Below are 21,510 nucleotides of genomic sequence, written 5' to 3' on the forward strand. Positions count from 1 at the left end.
CTCAAAAGGTGGTTAACAATAGCCATCACACAGTACACGACAACTGTACACAACCGCACAGGGCATGCAGTGAATACTGTGCCCAGCTGAAGCTTCCAGGAGAATAGAGGTAGGCAGAGTGTACTTAACCAAACTGTTACTTGTCAGTGCCTTTAAATGAACAGGGACCTCTACTTTAAGCCTCATCTGAAAGACAGTAATTCCAGCAGAAGTGGTCTCTTAGTATTAAGTCATGTGTTCAATGACTTGAAGGAAGAATGTCATGATGAAATTAGCGCCACTTCCTGCACCACCTGTGTTTCCATGGAGTCTCTCTCCATCCTGATGACTCTGTTAAGTGTGGGAGATCAGACAAAATCACAGCCCAAGGCAGTACAGCTTAAAGAATTCTGATGAAGACAGACTCTGTATCTCTGTTACATTTCAAACTGTAGATTGCACTCCGTGCAATAAATGTAACTTAAAAATGCTCTCCCTCTTCAATTCAGTAATACCAATTGCCTAGCCCAAAATATAGCATCTTTTCTCTCTTTTGATCAGTGTTATCTTCTCTTAAAAGGCATTCTTGCTCTAGATGTCTAGCTGTTTGACTTTCAACCTTTGTTAGGCCAAGAAATATCTCAGATATTTTTTCCCACCAGCAAACAAATATTTGGTTTGTATATTATTACACAAGCAACTCCTCAATCCAGTAATTCAGACTGATTTACTAATAGCACCAACGTTATTTATGCAGAATTGTTTAATTATCATTCAAAAAACCCCAAAACATTAAAATGGTAAAAACAACTTTGTTTTCCATATTGGTCAAAAGATTAAAATTTAAGGTATTTTATGAAAGCATTTATTATCTTAAAACAAAATATTTTACATATTAAGCCTCACTTACATGTAAATGGAATATATCCATATCAATTTGCATATTAAAATTAATATTGCACCCAATTTAGAAGTCTGACACTTATGCTGTCAGCCATTCCCACATCTCTCAAGAGAGAAACTGAAATTATACACTCCCTTTTCTTTAAAATTAACTATACTGCTCCCATCTATTTACTTATTAAAAGAAAAAACTGTAAACTTTCTTGCATTTACTCTATTAAAATTATGAAATGTACACTTCTTTGCCTACATCTAAAAGATTAACTGTACACATTCTGTTTATGCCCTATTAAAAAACTATTGCCCTATCAATGCCAGTGTGTCAGTAGTATATATATATAAAAAAGTGAAACATTTATACATCGTAAGTTGAAGAAACTCGGTGTGTGTGTCTGTGAGAGAGAGTAAGAGTGAGTGAGTGTGTGTGTGTGTGTAAAATATATACAAAATCTGACTTTTATTACAATTAGAGGACACTATTGAACAATTACCAAATGAAGTATGTTCAGCTTAAAAGTGAACTATTCTTTCTTATCCTTACAAATTGTTGTATTATGAAACATCTGAAATGATCAAATCTGGCAATTCAAAAGGCAGTTTTCCAATAACCAAATAACTTTATAAAACACTGTACAAGTAGATAGACAAAAATATTTCAGGGAAAGAATTTCAAAAATCCTATGAGGTCTTCCCTGATTTACAGATCTCTCTCCTCCTAAGAGACACAGAGAAGTTACTTAAAGAATAAGCCAAGGCAGTGATAGAACCATATGAGTAAAAAATATAGTGCAATACACTGTTAACCATTTAGTAAACAGGAATGGACTGTAACCATGCCTACAACTGTGGCTGTACTTTTACCAAAATGTGTTAATCTGTTCCAAGTATGCGAGTGACTACAACATACCACCATGGAGCCTAATTATGAAAGGTCAGACTGCATGGTTCCCCCAAAGGAAGAAAAATATTAGCTATCTAATTCACCTTTACCATTGTATAAATAAAATTGTTTAACAAAGTGGCACACACAGTTTGATTGCTTCTTAGCTGTTCATCTTTAAAGTAAGGTATGAAATGTTTCCTGCAATTTTATTTCATGATTCTAATTTAAAAAGGGAAAAAGTTTTGCAGTTCTAAGCATCATTAAAAAAAATTAAAACTCTGGGTTTTTATACCCTAGAAGTGAATATATCCTTCAGTTTCACATTAAACAGAAATATTTGCACAAGGATTAGGATTTATTTAAAAAAAAAAAAAAAAAAACACTTGGTTTTTCTATTTTTCAATAGTCCCAAACCAAGCAGTCTTGTAAGAAAATTTTGAAGTCTTCATAGCCTCATGTCATCTGTTTTTTAAAAAAAATCCTGAGTCTTTCATAAAAATAAAAACATTCTTTGTGCAATCATTTTGCTAAAAAACCTGTCTTCTAGAACTTAAATCTTAGACAATCATCAGCTGGTTTCACGATCTTCTCTAACTTCTGCCATTTTGTTGCCTAGCACTGCATCTAAAGGTGCTCGTTTTTTACGTATGTTACGTCCAGAAGCAATAAGATCAGCATATCCCCGCTGATGGGAGAAAGCATATGCAGAACGTTGAGTTGATATCCCTCGACGAAAAGTACTCTGCCTTCGTTTCCACTGTTCTTCAACCTTGTATTTCTTACGGTTCTTCTTAATCTTTATGAAAGAAAAGGGCATAACAGGTTAATTCAGAGGGAAAACAGATGCTCATTTGTAGTTAACGTCTTGGGAACAATGTGATGGTTAAATTTATAGTGTTACATATTTTATAAAAGAGGATTTTTTTCTTGTTAAAATTTACCTGACAATTAAAGCCAGAAGCATATGTTATAAAAAGGTTATTTTATTTTGCATTTTCATTAGTTTCTTAAGGCATTAAAAGCCAGAATGGGCATACTGTATATTAGACAAAATGAAAACATTTGAATCTAAGCTTATTTTCTTGTTTACAGATGGCAATACCTTTAAAAATAAAATCTAAAAGACAATAAGATTTTAATAATCACAGCTGTTCTCACATCAGGAGCTTTCTTGCCAGTTCCAAGTAAAAAAACAAAAACAAAAAAAACAAACACACACGCACAAAAGAAACTACCTCTTGGCACAAACTTAAAGTGGTAAATACGAATGAAACTATAAAATAGTCTGAAGCTAAAAAGGACAGAGGTTTTTTATCCAAAGTGAATCTGGGAGGATTTACATTAGCCACTGCTATGTTAATCAAGTGTTCAGATTGCACACTAAAGTATAAGTAGGACAAGCCTATATGAAAGCCTGTTTTAATAGTCATGATCGCACATGCCTCTTGCCATGGCAGAAAAGTATTTAGTTTGCCTAGAAACTGCCCACATCTCATTCTGCTGGTTCTTGATGCAGTAGGGATGCTAGATAGGCTTCCTTAGGTCAGATATGGGTATCATCACGTTAGTGTTAGGACAGACACAAAAAGCCATGCTGTAAGCAGCAATTAGAAACCACCTTCACCAGGAAGTTCCCATGTTTATTAAGTTCCCCACTGCAACACATCTTGGTCCTCTCTGGTAACTGTTGAGGACCAGGAACTCTATACCACTCCACATTCTTTATAAGGAAAGATTAAAACTTAAATCATCTCTCACTCACTCACACTCACACACACTCACAAATTAAAAATAAACTTCAAATTCCTGAAGCTATTTACACTAGTGTATCCCCTTATGAATTGCATTCCCATAGCCCTGAGCAGTATTTTAAAGATCTAGACTTTGAGGGGGTCTGATCAGTCTTCCTGACAATGTTCTCATTTCTGTTGAATTGCCACGTGGAGCTCAGCTCACTTCCTGACAGGGTACCTGTAGGTCCCAGATCCTCTCTCTGTTGTGTTGGGAAATACTGAAGATGAACCTGATACCCCTGGAGAAGTCCTTTTGGAGCCTCCACTAGGTAAAATCTCGGTGTTTCTGCTGAGTTCTGAACAGTTCTGAAAGTCTGGGAGCTTTTGATCTACACTTTCTTTCCCTGTCTCAGTTCAGGTAGTGCTTTTGTTCTGTGCTGAATATTGAAGTATTGTTGCTGATACATTTTTATTTCAGCATCCTTTTTTCTAAATTCCTTCAGGTGGGGCCACTTCAGTTGAAGTTGTATCAGAGCTACAGGTAAAAGCATCCTTAGATATCCTCCCATTAGAAGTTCTACTGGAAATAGTTCAGACACAAGTGGTGTTGACTCACCTGTCCACAGTGCTTTATGTCAGTCCACTGATTTTTGCAGAAGTTCTTTTTAAAATCTGAACTGCTTTTTCCACCTCCCCATTGCTCAGGCTGTAGTGTGGCTATTACTACAATGTTCAAAATTCAAGTCCTATGCAAATGCTAGGAATGTTTCAGAAGTAAAATGAGGCCCATTATCAGGTGTGAGGACTTCAGAAACTCCATGTCCTACAAATATTGACCTTAGTTTCTGGATGACCTGTGCTGATGAAGTCTGTGTAACTATAATCAAGTCAATATATCTGGAGAAGTAAGAGACTACAATAATGTATGTACCTTTGTATGTATATATGTACCTTTCCAGAAAAACACATCTGTTGCTACCTTCTGCAAAGGTCTGTCAGGTAACTTAGTAAACAGTAATGGTTCTAGTGATTGTTTTTTTTCCATGTTACTTTGCAACCCTCTACTAAGGTCTGAATTTGCCTGCTCAGATTAGGCCACCATACGGATTGTTATGCTCCTGCCATGCATTTAAAAAAAAAAAAATACCTTGGTGTATCCCTCATGAATTTTGGGGAATATCTTTTGTCACGCTGGCTGAATCGGGGGGGCCTTGACGTGTATTCAGGAGCTCTGATTACTCCCTTCTACACCAGTCTCACGTTGGGGGTGTCATGCTGGCTGGATTGGGGGGGGGGGGGGGGGGGGGGGGGGGGGGGGGGGCATTTAGTATATTGTGTGACATCAGTATGTCAAATAATAAAAATTCATGTAAGATATTCCATTTCAGGTACTGTTAAAAAGGCTATAATATGCTAAGTAAGATGATAATACTTATGTTCATGTGTTATATGTATAATGGAAGTTATGGATGTATTTGATATAGCTGTATTTCAAATTGTGCTGTATGAGACACACCCTAGACAGGGTAGCGGCAGAACAATAGCCTGCTTAATGGCCCTTTGAGACATCCACAGATGCAAGGGGCCCAAGGGGAAAAGCCAGAGGTATACCTGATGAGTCACCAGGACTTACTCATGTGATTCTGAACTCCATTTTGTTCCTGTAAAATTCCACAAACAGCATGGGAAGGGCCAGAGGGTATATAAGGCAAAGGCCTGGGAATCCATTTTGTTCTTCAGTTGGGATTCAGCTTTAGTTACCAACCTACCTCTGGATCAGCTCATCTACAACTGAACTGAAGCTGTGAAACAAAGGACTGAGACCCATCCAAGTACTGGATGTATACCAGAGGAACTATACAAGCCTGTAAACTCCACAATTCTTCTAAAAACCTGATGTATCTGGACTTTCAAATCATTTGTATGTATCTGATTGCTTTAATCCTTTAACATTTCTCTTATGGTTTGTTTCTTTCTTTTTAAAATAAACCTTCAGTTTTAGTTACTAAAGGATTGGCTGGCAGCATGGTATTTTGGGTAAGATCCAAATTTATATTGATCTGGTACTGTGGCTGACCCTTTGGAGTCAGAGGGAACCTTTTTAGTAAAGAGCATAGAGTTTAAACAACTGGTCTCTTTACTGGACCTAGTGGCTGATTAGGAGCTGGAGACTGGAATGCTGTAAAGGGGGCTGGGTATATTTGTATACTGGCTTCTTGATAACTGGTGTGGAAAATCAGAAGCACAGTTTGTGGCTGTTTGGGTGGCACTGAAGCCAGACTTCCCACCAGTGCTGGGAGAATCTGCCCTCCTTTTGCAGCCTGCCCTGACCGTGGCATTTTCAGGTGGCTATCCTAGGCAAGCAAAGGTCACATCTTTCTGAAGTACCATAGAGATAAGAATGTGCCATCCTTCAGAAGCAGGTCATCGGCCATGTGAAGGTCATTTTGGTCCTGCAAATATGGTACTACGTCTGGTGGAAGTTGGCTCCTTTGGCTCCACCCTCTGGTAGAGTTGAGTATGTTTCTGGCAAATCTCATCCCTTCATTGTTCATTTCTAATTTGCTGAAGTCAGCTGGCAGATGCTGGAATTGCTGCCAGAATAAGGTCTAATTTCGGGAAGAGTTTGGCCTCTGATAATTGAGCTAATGTATGGTTAACTGCAAGAATAATGTGTCTTTCTCTGCAAACACATTTATTAAGTTATGTAAGGTCCACACAGATCCAGATTTTGCCATTGAGTTTCAGTACTACCACCAACCCTGGCACACCAGTCAGCAGGTTCTTCTATGTTCCATTCTCTTTAATTATTCTTTGACTTCCCCTGTATAGGACTGAGATGGGACTGTGAAAACAAATAAAGTTGCTGATGGTACTAGTTTTATTTTGTATTCCCCAGACAGCCTTCCTAGCTCTGTGAAAATATCTTCTGTATAGATTGTTTTTTGCCATTAATGTGTTACAGTTGCTCCATTAGTAGTCCTTGTATTGCTGGCAACCCAATTGGGGGAGCTGTCAGTCCTTGTATTCCACAAATTTGTGGAAGAGTTTTCTGTCCTTTCTCTAGGTTCCCAACGAACTGGCCACGAACATCCAAGGTATTGTTACTAGCTCCATGTAGAATCCTATTTGATCTTTGCAGATCTTCTTCCCAGTATTGATTATGATTTATATTTTATTGTTTTCTGGGGTTTTTTTTTTTTTTGGAAATGCAGTAATTGCTGCCCCAGTATCAGTTTTAAATTAAAGATTTCATCTATTTTGATGCATGCTTGTGTACCAAGGTACTGTCTCTTCTATTCAGAATATAGCCCCTAAAAGTAAGGACTTGTCATCTGTTAACAACATTCCCTTTTGGATTGTTTCCACTACTCCTGGTGACCTGCATGCTATTGCAGTAAGTCCCATTTTATGGCCTCTCCTACATTGTCTCTCTTGTTGAACATTGTTGGCAGCTGTGGCATGGTGTCTTGCTGCATCTTCCACAGCTTTTCCAAATTTTCCTCTTATTAAGGTTCTTTGGTCTCCCACTCTCTAGTTTTGCCCTGTTCTTATTTTCTAATTCATGTCTTTCCTCTTTACTATGTCTATATCGTCTGATGCAATCTCCCATATGCTGCTAACATATAAATCACATTGCTTTTTCTTTATGGTTTCTTGCATTCTTGCTTTTGCTAGTGTGGCATCTGGGTCTACTAAAGCTGTGCTGATAAACTGGAGTCTTTTATGCCAACAACTATCATGTGTCTGATTAGTTCTTCTTTTAATGTTTTGTATTTGCAATGTTCAGAAAGACTATGACAAGTTTCTGTGGCAGTTTCTCTTTGTTTCTGGTACCTCCTATTAGATTTGGCCCTTTCATACATAATATTCTGTTTGCTCATGAAATGGTCATCAAAAATGCCTTTTTCACTTTGGTATAATCTCTTTTTTCCTTATCAGTGAGGGAGTGAGGTACATGGGTATTTTCAGCAGCATCACCCACCATAAATATTAAATTTGCCAGGTATTTTTCTGTTAAAGCAGAAGCCATCTGGGATTGCTCAAATCTCTAGCTTGAGCATGGCTAGCTAACTGAGTTACCAAAATCAAGTCTCTCTAACAGAGCCATTTGCACTATGGACTCCATTGCTGTGACAGGGCTCTGTCTCTTCCTTGGTGCAGGTATGTTGTTTGATCTTTTACTTTCCCTATGCTGTCAGTCTGGGAGCCTCTTTTCTTTCTTTTACTCTTTCACTAGAGAAGGATTCTGTCACTTCTGACACTGTGTAGTGTGAGGTCAGACACAAAGAGCCATTCTTTAAGCTGCAACTAGAGAACTCCCTGACCAAGAACTTTCTACATTTATTAAGCTCCATGCTGCAACACATCCTGGTCAACCCTGGTAAACGTGAAAGATCAGGCACTCCACAACCATCTGTCACCCCCCACCATTGAGCGATATGGAGAAAGGGGGCATACTGTTTGGGAGGAAAGAAGATCTTCATTCTTCACCCCACAGAACAAAGAGTAGAGGAAGGAGAGAACCAGAAGTTATTCATGAACAGAGAAATATCTGCAGGCGAGTTAGAGGTGACAGGAGGAGATACATGTGGGGCAGCACTTACTGAGGAAAACAGCAGATCAGACAAGGAGGCAGAAGCAGACTGGGAGAAGGCTCAGTGGGAGAGTATTAAGACCATCTCAAAGCATTGACACTCCCTGCTGCACTGGGGTGGCAAAGCAGCAGAGCATCACAATCTCTAGGAAGGTTCCCAAACTGCCAGTTTGGTTAGGCTTTCAGAGAACCTCTAAGCTGCCATTTTAGGCCATATTCAGGCTCCTGAGGAAGCCAGCTGCACAGTTCTAATTAAATTCTCCTTATAGGCCCCTACCAATTATCTGATATTCTGATCATTAAGAATAGCATTGACTTCTATAACTAAACACAGTTTAATGAACCAAATTCTGAATTTTTCTACTTACTTTATCACTTTCTGAAGGCCAAATTGTCATTGACAAAAATCGTAGTGCAATAACAGGAAGCAAACAAACTGCAACTGACAGAAGTATTGTCAACCAGAGATATGGCTGTCTGAGAGCATTTGGAGCAGTCCCTGGGAAAAGAGGGTGAAAGTTAGTCTGTATGATCTTATATTATCTGTTTTCAATTAAATTTATACAGTACAACAAATTAAATTCATGTTCCCTGCACTGAAATATATAATTCAAGTATCCCAAGTATGTTTGAATAGAATGATTGTATCAAAATCTAAGCCAAGCCACTACCAAGAGAAAGTGTGCTGTAAGGAGAGAGCCAGCAAGCGTGGCACAAATTTACAACAAAATTTTTATTTCCATTTCAACTGCTGAATTTTTAAAACTCTTTAAGAGATAAATTAGGGTGAGAAGCAAGTACTCGGCTGGCAAATGTGGTTTTTGGATTATTTTTAATGAGCAAAAACTGTGGTTAAGAAAAACCTCTGGGATCATTGTAATATACGCATAATATAGAATGTAAGTGCTAACTTAATATGGAAGCACTGTAGCAGTTACATCTTAATGTTTAATTTAAGCAACCAGGTAGAACAAATTCTAAAATCTGAAGTACTATTAAAAAGCAAAGGCTGAAGAGTATGACTATGTTGTACAGGAAGCAACTGAGGATTTTTCTCAGATTGATTTTGCTACTGAACTAAAAATCATTTGGTTTAGATGTGACTACATCCCTGTGCAGTATGCAGCAGGAAAGTCATTATGCACAAATGTGATATGGTTTCAAGTAAGTTTAAGCACCTGACAGTTTTTGGGAAAGTAAGTTTAAAGCCCATTGCATGTCTACTTCCTTACTCAGATCACAAATTAAGAAGATGGGAAAGGTGAAGGACAATGGGCAAAAAAAGATAATCAAGCACGTTCAATAAGCAAATAAGCATTTATAGTATTACCAAACCCAACTATTTAAAAATTTTGAGTCAGGCCCTCAAAAATCATGAGACTTTTTAAATAAAAAAAAGTTTGGGGTTCTTTTTATTTTCCTTCTAGTATTTGATCTTTTAGGGTGCAGCCAGGTTACATTTTCGAGCCCTTACAAAGCCCAGAAGCCTAGAAAACTTTGCTTGAGAACAATACTTTCTTTTTTAAATTATAGCTAAAGTTATAGAAAACATCAAATATCATGAGACATGATACAATTGTGAGAGTTGGCAGCTTAGTATCCATTAATCTTTGAGCCTTACTCCCTCTGATGTGCTGGAGTAACTTTGCAGCCACAGAGCAGCCTTCACTGTAGGATTACAGTGCTGAGGATCTCTATACTCTGTGCTGAGGATCACTTTTTACTTTGCTCCTTTGTGTGCAACACTCTACACTGTGAATCACAGGTATCAATATTTAACTGCTCTTTATTTCTTGAGATCAAATAATTAAGGAGGAATGATTCCACTGACCATATAATTTGGAACTACAAATACTTCAAGAGATAGTTACTTCAACAAAACAATTTTGATTAAGACAAACAAGTTGACCCCATAAACTAGGCAACGTTTTTCTAAAGTGAGTTAACATTCAACTCTACTTACTGTTGCTAGCCATCAATTCATATCTGATACGTTGACATTTTGGTACTGTGTTTACTCTAGTTACACAACCATTTGGGGTAGAACACAAGAACAGTGAAACAAAACAAAACACTGACCTGTAAACTGAAAGCTAGATGGGAACAGAACATGTATTCCAGCACTGTGAAGGTCAAACATGATACCAAAGTAAAGTGCAATACTCCCAAATATTGAGAAAGCATTAACAAAAGTCCAGTAAGAGGTATCCAAACCCATCTGAAAGTAAATCAGATAACTCACATTGAATTTATGATTTAGACATCAAAAAGCATGTAATTGAATATTATGCAAACTATTTGTCATGCAGACACTTGGGTCACACTATTTATTATATAGTTCCATTACAACCTGGAATATTCTGTGACTATACCAGAGGGGGAGATAGTAACCAGGCAAAAGTGTATCAATATGCAAGAAGATTTAAACTGAATGATAATTCAGTATTTATTCTCACAAAGATGTGCTTTCAGACCAGCAGGGGAGATCATTAAGATAAATGAACTTGCCTGAAAATTGACTGCGACTATGAGAGAAGAGGCTGCAGTGACAGCAAATGATTGGTAGTCTGAAGGTGCCTCTCCATCTTGCCCCATGGTCTGAAGAAAAGCTCCGTATGGTATGAAGAAAATAATCAGTGACGTTATAACTCCATGTATTAAGCTTATAAAGAATTTCTTGTAGTTAAAAAGCAGGTCTTTCTGTCCAGATACATACAAACCAGGGAACCGAAGACTAAGTTTGTCACTCACATCCTTAATAAAAGAAAAGTTACTGCAGTTAGAAATAAATCAATGCCATAGAGCCTGAAGCACTGTATGAATCTTCCCCATCAACATTTAGTTTTAGGGTGGGAGGACAGGAGCCCTGGAATTTGGGGGGGGGGGCGGCCGCCCCTAAGGAGACCATGGCCACACACCTTTTAACATGGACACAGTTTGGAGGGCAGGGGGCTGTGTTGCTCCCCATCCCCAACTGTAAGCCTGGGGCAGGCATTGCACTTCATGGTGGGGGAGCTGACAAGGTGATCAGTTCCCTCCACCGTGAAGTGCAGCTCCCTAGCAATGCCACCTCAGGTGGGTGATTGGGCCCTGCCACCTGCTCTGCCTCTCCCCCCTGAGGCCCCGCTCCTGACCAGGGAGCCCAGGCCACTGTGGGGGTGCCGGGGTAAGAGCAGAGTCCTGGGGCCTTCCGGGCTCTGCAAAGTGGCCCAGGCTCCCTGGGCAGCTTTTACCATGGCCTGGCTCCTGCTTCCAGCCTGGCTAGGGGGTGGGACCTCGGGGGGAAGAGGAGAAGCAGGGGTGGGGTCACTGAGGGGGCAGGACTCAGGGGTAGAGGAGGAGCAAGGGCGAGGTCACAGAAGGGCAGAGCCTCATGGCTCTCCCTCTTCTACCCAGGTTCCAGTGCTCCTGTGGGAGGACAGAGGAGTTAAGCAAGACAAGCTAACAGATTACCTCTGTATTACCCCAAAAGTGACCAAAATCAGAAGCTTTAAAAAATTAGTGCATATATGAATGCAAGTGATATTTTTAAATTGTTAAAAAATGGACAGGGAGACTCAAGAAAAGCAGTGTGTTGGCATAGAAATAAAAGGAATAGCAAGCCACCATGACCTAGACTTTATATTTTTCTTCAACACTCAAAGTAAGTCCCATTTCTATACCTTCCATTCACACCTATTTGTAAATATTTCCATAATGGTGTGCAACAATACCCAGAGTAATGGAAAAATATATATGTGCAAAAACATAGTACAAGCATTTCTATGGGAAAGTCAATTCAATTTTCTGGCCTTTTTTAAAAAAAAAAAAAAAAAAAAACTAGCATACATACAGTATGAATTTATTGAAATTTTTTTTCTTAAAAAATTAAAAAAAAAAAAAAAAAAATTCATTACATTTCTATGCATGCAAATTCTATAGGCAGGACCAATTTGGAAAAACAAGCAAATCCAAAATAGAATCTAAAACGCATTCAAATTAAAAAGAAAATGACGTTTTCAGCATAAAAAATATTTTGCCAAATTTATTCCCATTAAAATCGTTTTAAAAATAGCAATACCTTCTGACACTATAATCAAAGATAAATAATGCAAGCATACTTCATAATCAACTCCATTGTTGCCATTCTACAGTACCTATACATAAATATTGGCCCCAATTCAGCAAAGCATTTAAGGACATGGTTAAAGTTAACCATGTACTTCAGTTCCGTTGAAGTCAGTTGGAATTATGCGCGGAAGTGCTTTGCTGAATCAGGCCATTGTAAAGAAAGCTTGTGGCATTTCAACCCTATCACCACCCAGTTCTAGTCTATATTTATGAAGATGTATTTTGAAGTTGTGTGTTAATCCCACCAGAAAATAATGGGAACTGCCCTCTATTGAATAACTGAACAAGAAGTCACAGCAATTGTTATGCTCTGGTATTTCTTGTAATTAATGAAAAGAAGCCTACAACATTTTCCATTAGCTTCATGGCGAAAAGCTGTCTGCTAAGACATACAAGCATTTGAGCAGATCAGTTCAATACTGAATAGATCTGAAGTTGATTAGGTTTTTCTATTCTAGCAGGTCACGCCTTATTGTCCTGTCATACCATGGATATCTGGCAACCTAAAAATGTCAGAGATTAGAAGTAAAAGTCATTTCAATTATGTTTAATCTAAGTTTTTGCTTTAACAATTGCTTCTAAAATTCATTTGGATAATTTTTCTTAAGAGCATGGCAGTATACCTGGTCAAGCAAGCCAACTAGAAGGACTGGAAGACTAGAATATAACACATTGTAAAGCGTGATAAACCAATCTTCATAAGCTGTCTGCAATAGAAAATAAATATCAATTTATTAGTTAGATATTACTTTATATTTAGTTGCATCATTTTCAATTAAAAAGTTAATTCATAAACTATCTAAAAAAACTGATGGAATTGCCTTTTCTTGGTGGATTTAAAGTTAACACGCATTAACATGCCAGGCCTCTAGGATCTTGAGATAGTTCTTTGAGCATATATATTAAAATACACACCTTTTTTTTTTTTTTTTAACCAAAGCACTATATGCATGATCACTCAAGGACAGAATTTGTTCCCTAGCTACATACATCCCAGTGAAGTCAGCAATAGCTGCACAAGTTTGTTCTGAGGACAGATTTTGACCAGAAGCATGCTGCACTGGAGAGATCAAGTTAAGAACTGATACCTCAGGGATACAATTAAAGCTGGTGGGAATTCCATTTCAATTCCGTGGGAAATTCGACATTTGGAGTTTTTGTTACTGTTGTTCTGAATCAGAACAGAGAGTCCAAGTTTAGAAATTCCCTGTGAAAAGAATTCTCTGAACAAGTTTATTTTGGGGCCAATCAAAACATTTAGTTTCAAGTTCAGCTTTAAATTTAATATAACATTGAGAGAGGGAGGAGGGGCGGATTTAAACAAAGTATTTGGATTGGGTCAAACTGTTTCGTTTCAATTCTGATTTTATTTTATAATATAAAAATAAAAGTCAAAATCTAAATGAAATGTTTCAACTTTATCAAAGCCCTTTGTTTTTTTGTTTTGTTTTGTTTTTTAAATCAAAACAACTTGTGTCAAAATAGACATGTTCCCACTAATGTTTTCTGTGGGAAAAATGTTAGTGAGAAAATTTTTAATCAGTTCTAGAAAAAAAACTTCAAAAAATAGTCTTTTAATATAGTGTTTTTACGGTTTTTATTTTTATTCCTCAGAACTTCTGCACGAAAATGGAGAAGTTATTTACCTGTACAATAACTTGAGTTCTTCAAGATGTTTTGTCCCTATAGGTGCCCTACCATAGGATGTGTGCACACCCATGCATTCTTGATATGAGATTTTACTCAGCAGTTTCCATGAGTCCACATCTGTGCACTATTAGTTAGGCTCTGGTACAAAGCTATAGAGGGAAGGAGAAGACCTGCCATTGCTCCAATTCCTTCTCAACTACAAAGTTCAGAAGATTCTGCAGCAGAGCACCTGTAGGGACAAAACATCTCAAAGAACTCAAGTTACTGTACAGGTAAGTAATCTCTCGTTGGAGTTATTGGCCCTATGGGTGCTCCATCATCAGAGACCCCCAAGCAGTAATTCAACGTGGAGGCAGGTGCTGAGAAGATGGATCCTATACAGTTCTGGAGGACAGTGTCACCATAAAGCAGGTAGGATAGCAAGTGCCCAGCAAACATATGAATGGAGGACCAGATTTTCTGCTCTGCAAATTTCTACAATGAGTATGTCCTTAAGAAGAGCTATCCAGTGGATAGGGCAGTCACTTTCAGTGGGAGATGCACTCCAGCAGCAGCTTTGTAACAAGCTAGAATGCATCCAGAAACCCATTTTGATAGTCTCTGAGTAGAAGTTCTCTGCTCTTTCATTCCCTTGGCAAAGGAAGTAAAGAGCCTGGGGGAACCCATGAAGGATCTTGTTCTTCAAGGAAAAAGGCAAGGGCCCTTTTTACTTCCAGGATATGGAGGCTGTGCTCCTCATTTGAAGACTGAGACTTAGGGTAAAATACTAGTAGGACATAAGAACGGCCATACTGGTCAGACCAACAGTCCATCTAGTCCAATATCCTGTCTTCTGACAGTGGCCAGTGCCAGATGCTTCAGAGGGAATGAACAGAACAGGGCAATTTGTCAAGTGATCAATCCCCTGTCATCCAGTCCCAGCTTCTGGCAGTCAGAGGTTTAGGGACACCTAGCGCTATGGGGTGGCCTTCCTTTACTATCTTGGCTAACAGCCATTAGTAGATGAATGTCCTGATTGATACAGAATTCTGAAGATACCTTAGACAGGAAACAAGGATGAGCGTGTAAGTCACCTTGTCACAGTAAAAGATAGCAGCCTGAATGACCCTAGCTCCCTTACCCTTCCGGATGAGGTTATAGCTACTAGGAGCAAAGTCTTGAAGGACAGGCAGAGGACTGAACAACTAACCATGGGTTTAAACAGTGAGTTCTTTAAGGCACTGAGAACCAGATGAAGATTTGAGGGTGGTGGTGGGTCCTTGATGTGAGGAAACAGATTGGACAAGCCCTTAAAAAGTTTAGAATAGTAAAGCAAGTACAGACCAAAACATCCTTCGAGTGGCTGATGAAAGGTTGTAATCACAGCCTGGTGAAGCCTAATGGAGATCAGTGGCAATGTGTTTTTAAATCCAAAAGGTAATCAAGAATATCTGTGAGGAGAGATTCAGAAGCAATATCAAGTCAATGGTACACCAGACTTGGAAGCACCTCCACTTCTGCAGGTAGGTTTCCTTCGTGGCTGGTTTCCTGCTGTTCAGGAGTACAGAGTGAACTTCAGGACAGCAGACCAATTCTATTCCAAGAACCATCAAGGAGCCAGGTTTTGAAATGCTGGCATGAGAGACTGGGGTGGGTTATGATGCCAGCGTCCTGTATTACGAGATCCACTGAGAAAGAAATGCAAAGAGGGGTTCCCAGAGCCAGGCAAAGCAGATTTGGGAACCACACTTGCCTTGGTCAGAATAGTACTATCAGGACAGCTACTGCCTGGTTCTTCCTTGAGTTTGCTCAGAGCCTTGATGATCAATGGTGTTGGAGGATAGGCATACAAGAGGGTGTGAGGCCAAGGCATTAGGAAAGAAGCTGCCTTGGAGTTGTGACTGTAAATACATGCACTCACTAGAGCAGAATCAGCACTTCATGTTGGATGGTGTTGCAGACAGATCCATTTCCAGGAGGCCCCAAGACTGGCAAATGCTTTGGAAAACCAAGTTGCTGAGTTTCCACTCATTGTTCTGGTGGAAGTATCTGCTTGGGGAGTCCACTACCCCGGTGAACAGGCTCAGCAAGTAGACCACTGAGATAGCTAAGCAGTGGGATAAAGCACCATTTTCCACAGTCTCAGTGATTCTGCATGTAAGGATCGGGATCTTGCTCCCCAGTGATGATTTATATAGTACATTGCCACTCTGTTGTCTGATCCATGGGCCTCAAAGAGCACTCCCATCGGTCTTCCTTCAGTTTGTGAGATCTGCTTTTAAACCTGGTGCACACCTTGCACTTTGACAGGACCCAAGAATCTCAGGAGGCAGCAAAGGCAGTTGGAATCCACATCAATCAGGAGGAAACAATTGTGGTGGGTCTGAAAGGGTTTGAAACCTGGGATCTTTAGCATAACCCATGCAGGGAAGCCACAGACAACAATGGCCAAGGGTGAAAGGCCTGGGTGCCCAATGGAAGAATGGGGGAACCCTTCCAAAAGCACAAACCTGTGCTAAAGTAAATAAAAAAAGTTAAATAAAAATAAAACAGAAATGTATCTAATAAAATACTGAGGCAGCTGAAAACTAGCAGCGGACATTGCAATGCTCCATCTTGAGTTGAGGGCAGTTGAATAGGAACTGAAGCAGTAGCAGGTTCCACCACTCCCTTCTTACCTTCACATTGGAGCATGAGGATGTACAGAGTGCAGGCACCGCCCTGTATGCACTGCTGACTAAAATCTCTGATCAAGAGTTCACGAGTGCGTGCACATCCTACAATGGAGCACCTATTGTGACAATAATTCCAAGAACAACAGATATTTGGTTTAGGGAGTTCACCTACTGTTTCTATTTGTTCCTCACATTCAATTAATTTTCTGTGAGTACAGTCATTTTCTCTCCATCTTATTTTCCACTGAAGTCACTGTCTCCATTTTGTTAGATTGCAAGTGGCTGCTATGAATGACTTCACAGAAGACCGACTTCCTGTAGGGAATCACCAGCAGCTGTGAATGAACGCCCTAAACTAAGATCCTCAAAGTAAAAAGAACGCATATGTACACGAGCACAGAAATAAGAATGAGAGAGAGCATTGTTGCTAAGTGTTCCCCTCACACACACACACACACACACCACCAGTGTGAGTTTACTGGACACAATATAGATAGTGAGCATACAGTGTTTGGGAAGATTAACACAATTGAAAAAGAAATGTGATGACAAAAAGCCTGTTGAACTCAGTGACTGTTATACTCCATTCCCTCCTGCATCTGTATGATGTCTACTGAGGGCCAGACCCTGCAGACCCTCACTCATGCAAATAGCAGTACTGACCTCACTGGAACTACTTGCCTGGATAAATCCCTGATTCTGCAAACTGGTCCACTTAGGGAGAACATCTTGCAAACTGTGGTCTTCCTTTATAAGCTTTTTGGGGTAGGGACTTTCTCTTAATATACACAGTATTACTGATACACAAATTAGTGCAAATAATACTCTTGTACTTGTGCTTCCAACTGTATGATTTATCTAAACTCAAAAAAGTCATTTTATTTATTTCAGGTGACAGCTCAGGATGAAAGATTATTTAGTTTTCCCTCACTGCCCTCCAGGCATATATATGTCTAGTAGCAATGCTAATAAATGAAGAGATAATTGTATCAAAATGGAAGGCAATAGAGTTCAACAGTTCTGGTTAATAGCATATGTTTTCAAGCTATTTATTGTTTAGAAAAATAGAACCAAAATTCTCTAACTATTGGGACAAAAGTAACTGAGTATCTCATTAGATAAACCATGCAAAGCCCATGTCTTGCTGCAGCTAGCTTACCCTTCCCAGGCTTTTTGAAGAGGGTAGAGGAATGGGTTATTTCACAAATAACTAAATTGAGAGATTGGTTCTCTACACACCACCTCACCCAGTAATCTCAATTTTCATGGCTCATTCATGCTATTGATTTCAAGCTTTATGCTGTAATAGCCAACTGTTCATAGAATTCTTGTTATTTACTATATCCTTATTTATTCTGTACACATGATAAACTATATTGATTAGAAAGAAGTTAAATTAGTGAAGATTAAGATAGCAATAGCAATATAGCTGGAGATTAAAATGGCTGTCCAAATCACTGGTAATAAAGCGAGTATGAATTCTATCAGAAGGATATGAAAGACTCTAACACTAAACTGCAAAGGCTGCCTCTTTCAATGCTGTTCACTTAAGTTACATCACTTAATTTTTTGTTATTATTTATTTATTATTTTATTTATTTATTATTATTTATTCATTATTTTGTTTTGGTCAAAAGGAAGATTTTCTAGTTCATATTAGAAAGGCACTTCTCTTACCTGAGCAGAATAGCCATTGAAGAACGAGTACCAGAAGTGTACTAGCGTAAATGCAAAGTTTTTGTAGAAGAAATATCGTAGGAACTTGCACATCCTTATATAGGACCATCGGCCATGAACTAATAGTAATCTTTGCAGGTATCTGAATTGTCCAAAAGAATAGTCACTTGACATGACTGCTTGCATGCCTTCTTGTCCACTAATTCCAACACCAATATGGGCAGCTAATAAAAAAAAAAAAAGTCCCACATTGAATAAGCAAGGTTTTATTAAAACAAAATATACTATTTAACTAATGAAGATGCATAGTGACACCCCAGTTTACACAAGTCCCATTCTCTACTGAAAGTTTCTCCTGATCCAAATGATTCTTTATGTACAGTGACACCTGCATTAAAGACTAGCACCTCCAAAGGCAAACCTCTCCTCTCCACCAAGGACTTGTCTACATGAACAATTAGTTCATGGCAAGCTGGGGTGTGAATCTACCCTGCACTAGTCTGTTGTGAACTAACTGTCCATGTGCACTCTGCTGATGTGCCTTAACAGTTCATTAGCGCGCTTTAATCTAATCCTGTTTCAGAGAGGACTGGTTCAAAGTGCAGAGTCACACCCCATCTTGCTGCAAACTAAATTTGAAGACAAGCCTTAGTCTTAGGGCTTGTCTACAAGACACCACAGTACTGACTACAGGGGTGTAAGTTACAGCATTCACTAAAGTGTTGTGTGTAACTGTCCCATGCAGACCCCGTTAAAATGAACTAAAAGGTACCTAGTTTGCATCAATGTAGTGTACACTGCAGCTCACACCCCTGTAGCCCATAATGCGAGTCCGTGCAGACAAGATCGTAAATTGCCATTTAAGTCTTCGAAATTTGCATTTACTTGGTGGTAAATGTAAATGTTGAAAAAATCCAAGATTCATACTGAATACAGTAGAAAAAAATGCATGAAGTGGAAAACAAGAGAGTTCAGTATCAAGAAAGACAAAACCTGAGCTGTGGGAAGGAACAAGCACATTTTGCTTAAAGCAGTGATATGTAATATATAGCATAATAAATAGGCATGGCACTTACCATACTAAGGAAGATAGATTGCCTATGTTGGAGAACTTCCAGTCTAAACTAAGATGTGAACTAATGGGGGGATATAACAGAGAAGGGAAGGAAAGAGGAAGTACAAGGGAGAAGACCATATCAATCTGTAATCACTTGGGAGGCTAATGAAAGTGTTTTGAAGGTAGCAAAGACACATTGCTTTTAATATTTCTAAAAGTGAGTAATAGGCTATAGTTTAAGCACCTCATTAAAGAAACAGGTTTTAACGAAGGATGTAAGGAGATAGTGGCTGGTAGACAGTCAGAAAGAGAATTCCAGGCATAAGAGTAACATGAAAGGAGAAATAGGACAACTCTAACGCATGTGTGCACGCATACACCCTATCTGCCCATCTGTTAGACAAAATGCAAAAGCTGTTAAAATGGCACAGTTAGAAGAAGAAAATATAGAAATCAAAGTGGGATTATTTTGACAGTATATCAACAGACTACTTTGGAGAGAGGGATGGTAAATGCAAGTTTGTTAGGGTCAAGGCTGAATGAGGAGCACAGTAATAAATGACTACAGAATATTAAAGCATAGGTCTTCTGAAAAATAGCAACTTAACAGATCTTTTCCTAGTATATTCAGAGCCATATCTGAACTATCATGGCAAAAGTACATTTTTACCCGTATTTTACTCATGTTAGCCATGCAAAGACAACAAAACTAACAGAGAATGAACTGGAATCAATTACGGCTCACATATCAGAATTATTCCATTAGGTGTTTATAGAGTGCCAATCACAATAGTACCTAGCTAACTCTTCAGCATATTTGGCACCTAAGAGCTAACAGCAGGGCAAAATTTTGCCCTCTGTTACCTGTGCAACTCCATTGTCTTCACGGAAGTTGCACAGCTATATTTGAGGGCCATTAGTTTTCAGAGTAAATCTGCAGGAATGGTTAGAATACAAACGTAATCGTGAAAGTTGTTGAACATTTCACTTGCCTTTCAAAGGCAGAGCACACAGAATATTTCAACATGAATAACAAAATAGCTTCTTATCTAAATATATCTAAACAGCTATTGTATTTCAATTGTTAAAGACTGTCTCAACTCAGGGAAAAAAGTACTTTTTAGAAAGTGATACAAGACCTTTAAAAGCAAAAATAAATAACAGCCAGTGAAATTTACAGGTGACTTACTTTTAATCATGTTTACATCATTAGCACCATCCCCAATAGCCAAGGTTATAGCTTTCTTATATTTCTTCACCAGCTCCACCACCATGGCCTTCTGTTTGGGAGTTACGCGACAGCAGATCACTGCACTGCATTCGCACGCTAAGTCTACAAAGTTTCTTTGTTGCTGCTCTTTGTTAGCATCAGCTCTCCTTTTACTCTGAATTTGCTTTTCTCTCTCTTCTGCTGTTTTGGGAAATTTCAATTTTAGAAGTTTCTTCCTCTTCTTTTTCTTCTCTAAAAGGATTTCATTCTGTATAATCAAAGACAATGTAATTATAGCCCCTTCTTCACTATTTAAAGATATAATGTTCTAAGAACTGCTCTTGTAACATTGTTAAAATCTGAAATACCTTGACTCTCTGCTACATTATGTGAATTGTTGTAATACCACCCCAATAAAATGTTCCCGAACGGGGACAGTGAATATATTATGCTTTTGTACAACTTATTTTATTGTAACACTTTTTGCAGAAATTAATGGAAAAATCCTTTTTTTTATCTTCAGCTAATTCATTTTTGAAGAATGATATTAATCTCTATGATCTTAAGTTTTTCTGAAAAAAAAAGGGGGGGGGGGGGTTGTGATAACCCTGAACACCAAGCTGTCATTGTCAAATTCAATGATTGGTACTGGTGAAGTTATTAAAAATTCTCAGCTCCCTCTGAAAATTAATATTAGCAAGACTGTGAAGCTCATAATTTCATATTTATATGTATATTTCGTTTTTGATGTTTGATATCCAATTGAAAGAGATTTATACATGGATTAATAGTTACTGCGAAACTGAATAATTTTAGATTTGTTATTTCCTCGTCTATTTCCTCCCATTCTGGTTTGTATAGAATTCTGCCAATTGGACTCTCACCAGTACTTGGATTACCACCTAGGTCACTTCTTGCTTAAAGTCCGTCAGTGGTTTCTGAACTCTTAAAACAATCGGGTCACAGTACAAGGTACCATATGAGCCTGCTTTCTTTTTTTATTTCTGACACTTTATTCACACTTTTGCTCTCACATACCCTCTGTTTCTACCATGAA

The 21,510-nt window shown here is 38.6% G+C and overlaps 1 protein-coding gene across 1 annotated transcript in view; it reads right to left on the reverse strand.

Moving 5' to 3' along the window:
* Nucleotides 1-703: 703 nt before the first annotated feature.
* Nucleotides 704-21,510, reverse strand: part of ATP8B1 (ATPase phospholipid transporting 8B1) — a 118,656-nt gene continuing 97,849 nt past the window's right edge. The window contains exons 22-28 of the mRNA XM_067545451.1: nt 20,433-20,721; nt 18,187-18,410; nt 12,829-12,912; nt 10,604-10,849; nt 10,175-10,313; nt 8,464-8,594; nt 704-2,561 (exon numbers count right to left, since the gene is read on the reverse strand). Of these exons, the coding sequence (XP_067401552.1) occupies nt 2,334-2,561; nt 8,464-8,594; nt 10,175-10,313; nt 10,604-10,849; nt 12,829-12,912; nt 18,187-18,410; nt 20,433-20,721 (1,341 nt within the window). The 3' untranslated portion in view covers nt 704-2,333. The remainder of the gene's footprint in view (nt 2,562-8,463; nt 8,595-10,174; nt 10,314-10,603; nt 10,850-12,828; nt 12,913-18,186; nt 18,411-20,432; nt 20,722-21,510) is intronic.

The sequence above is a fragment of the Emydura macquarii genome, unplaced genomic scaffold (assembly GCF_026122565.2).
Source record: "Emydura macquarii macquarii isolate MOO-44397 ecotype Brisbane River unplaced genomic scaffold, CSIRO-AGI_Emac_v2 contig_1045, whole genome shotgun sequence".
Lineage (NCBI taxonomy): Eukaryota > Metazoa > Chordata > Testudines > Chelidae > Emydura > Emydura macquarii.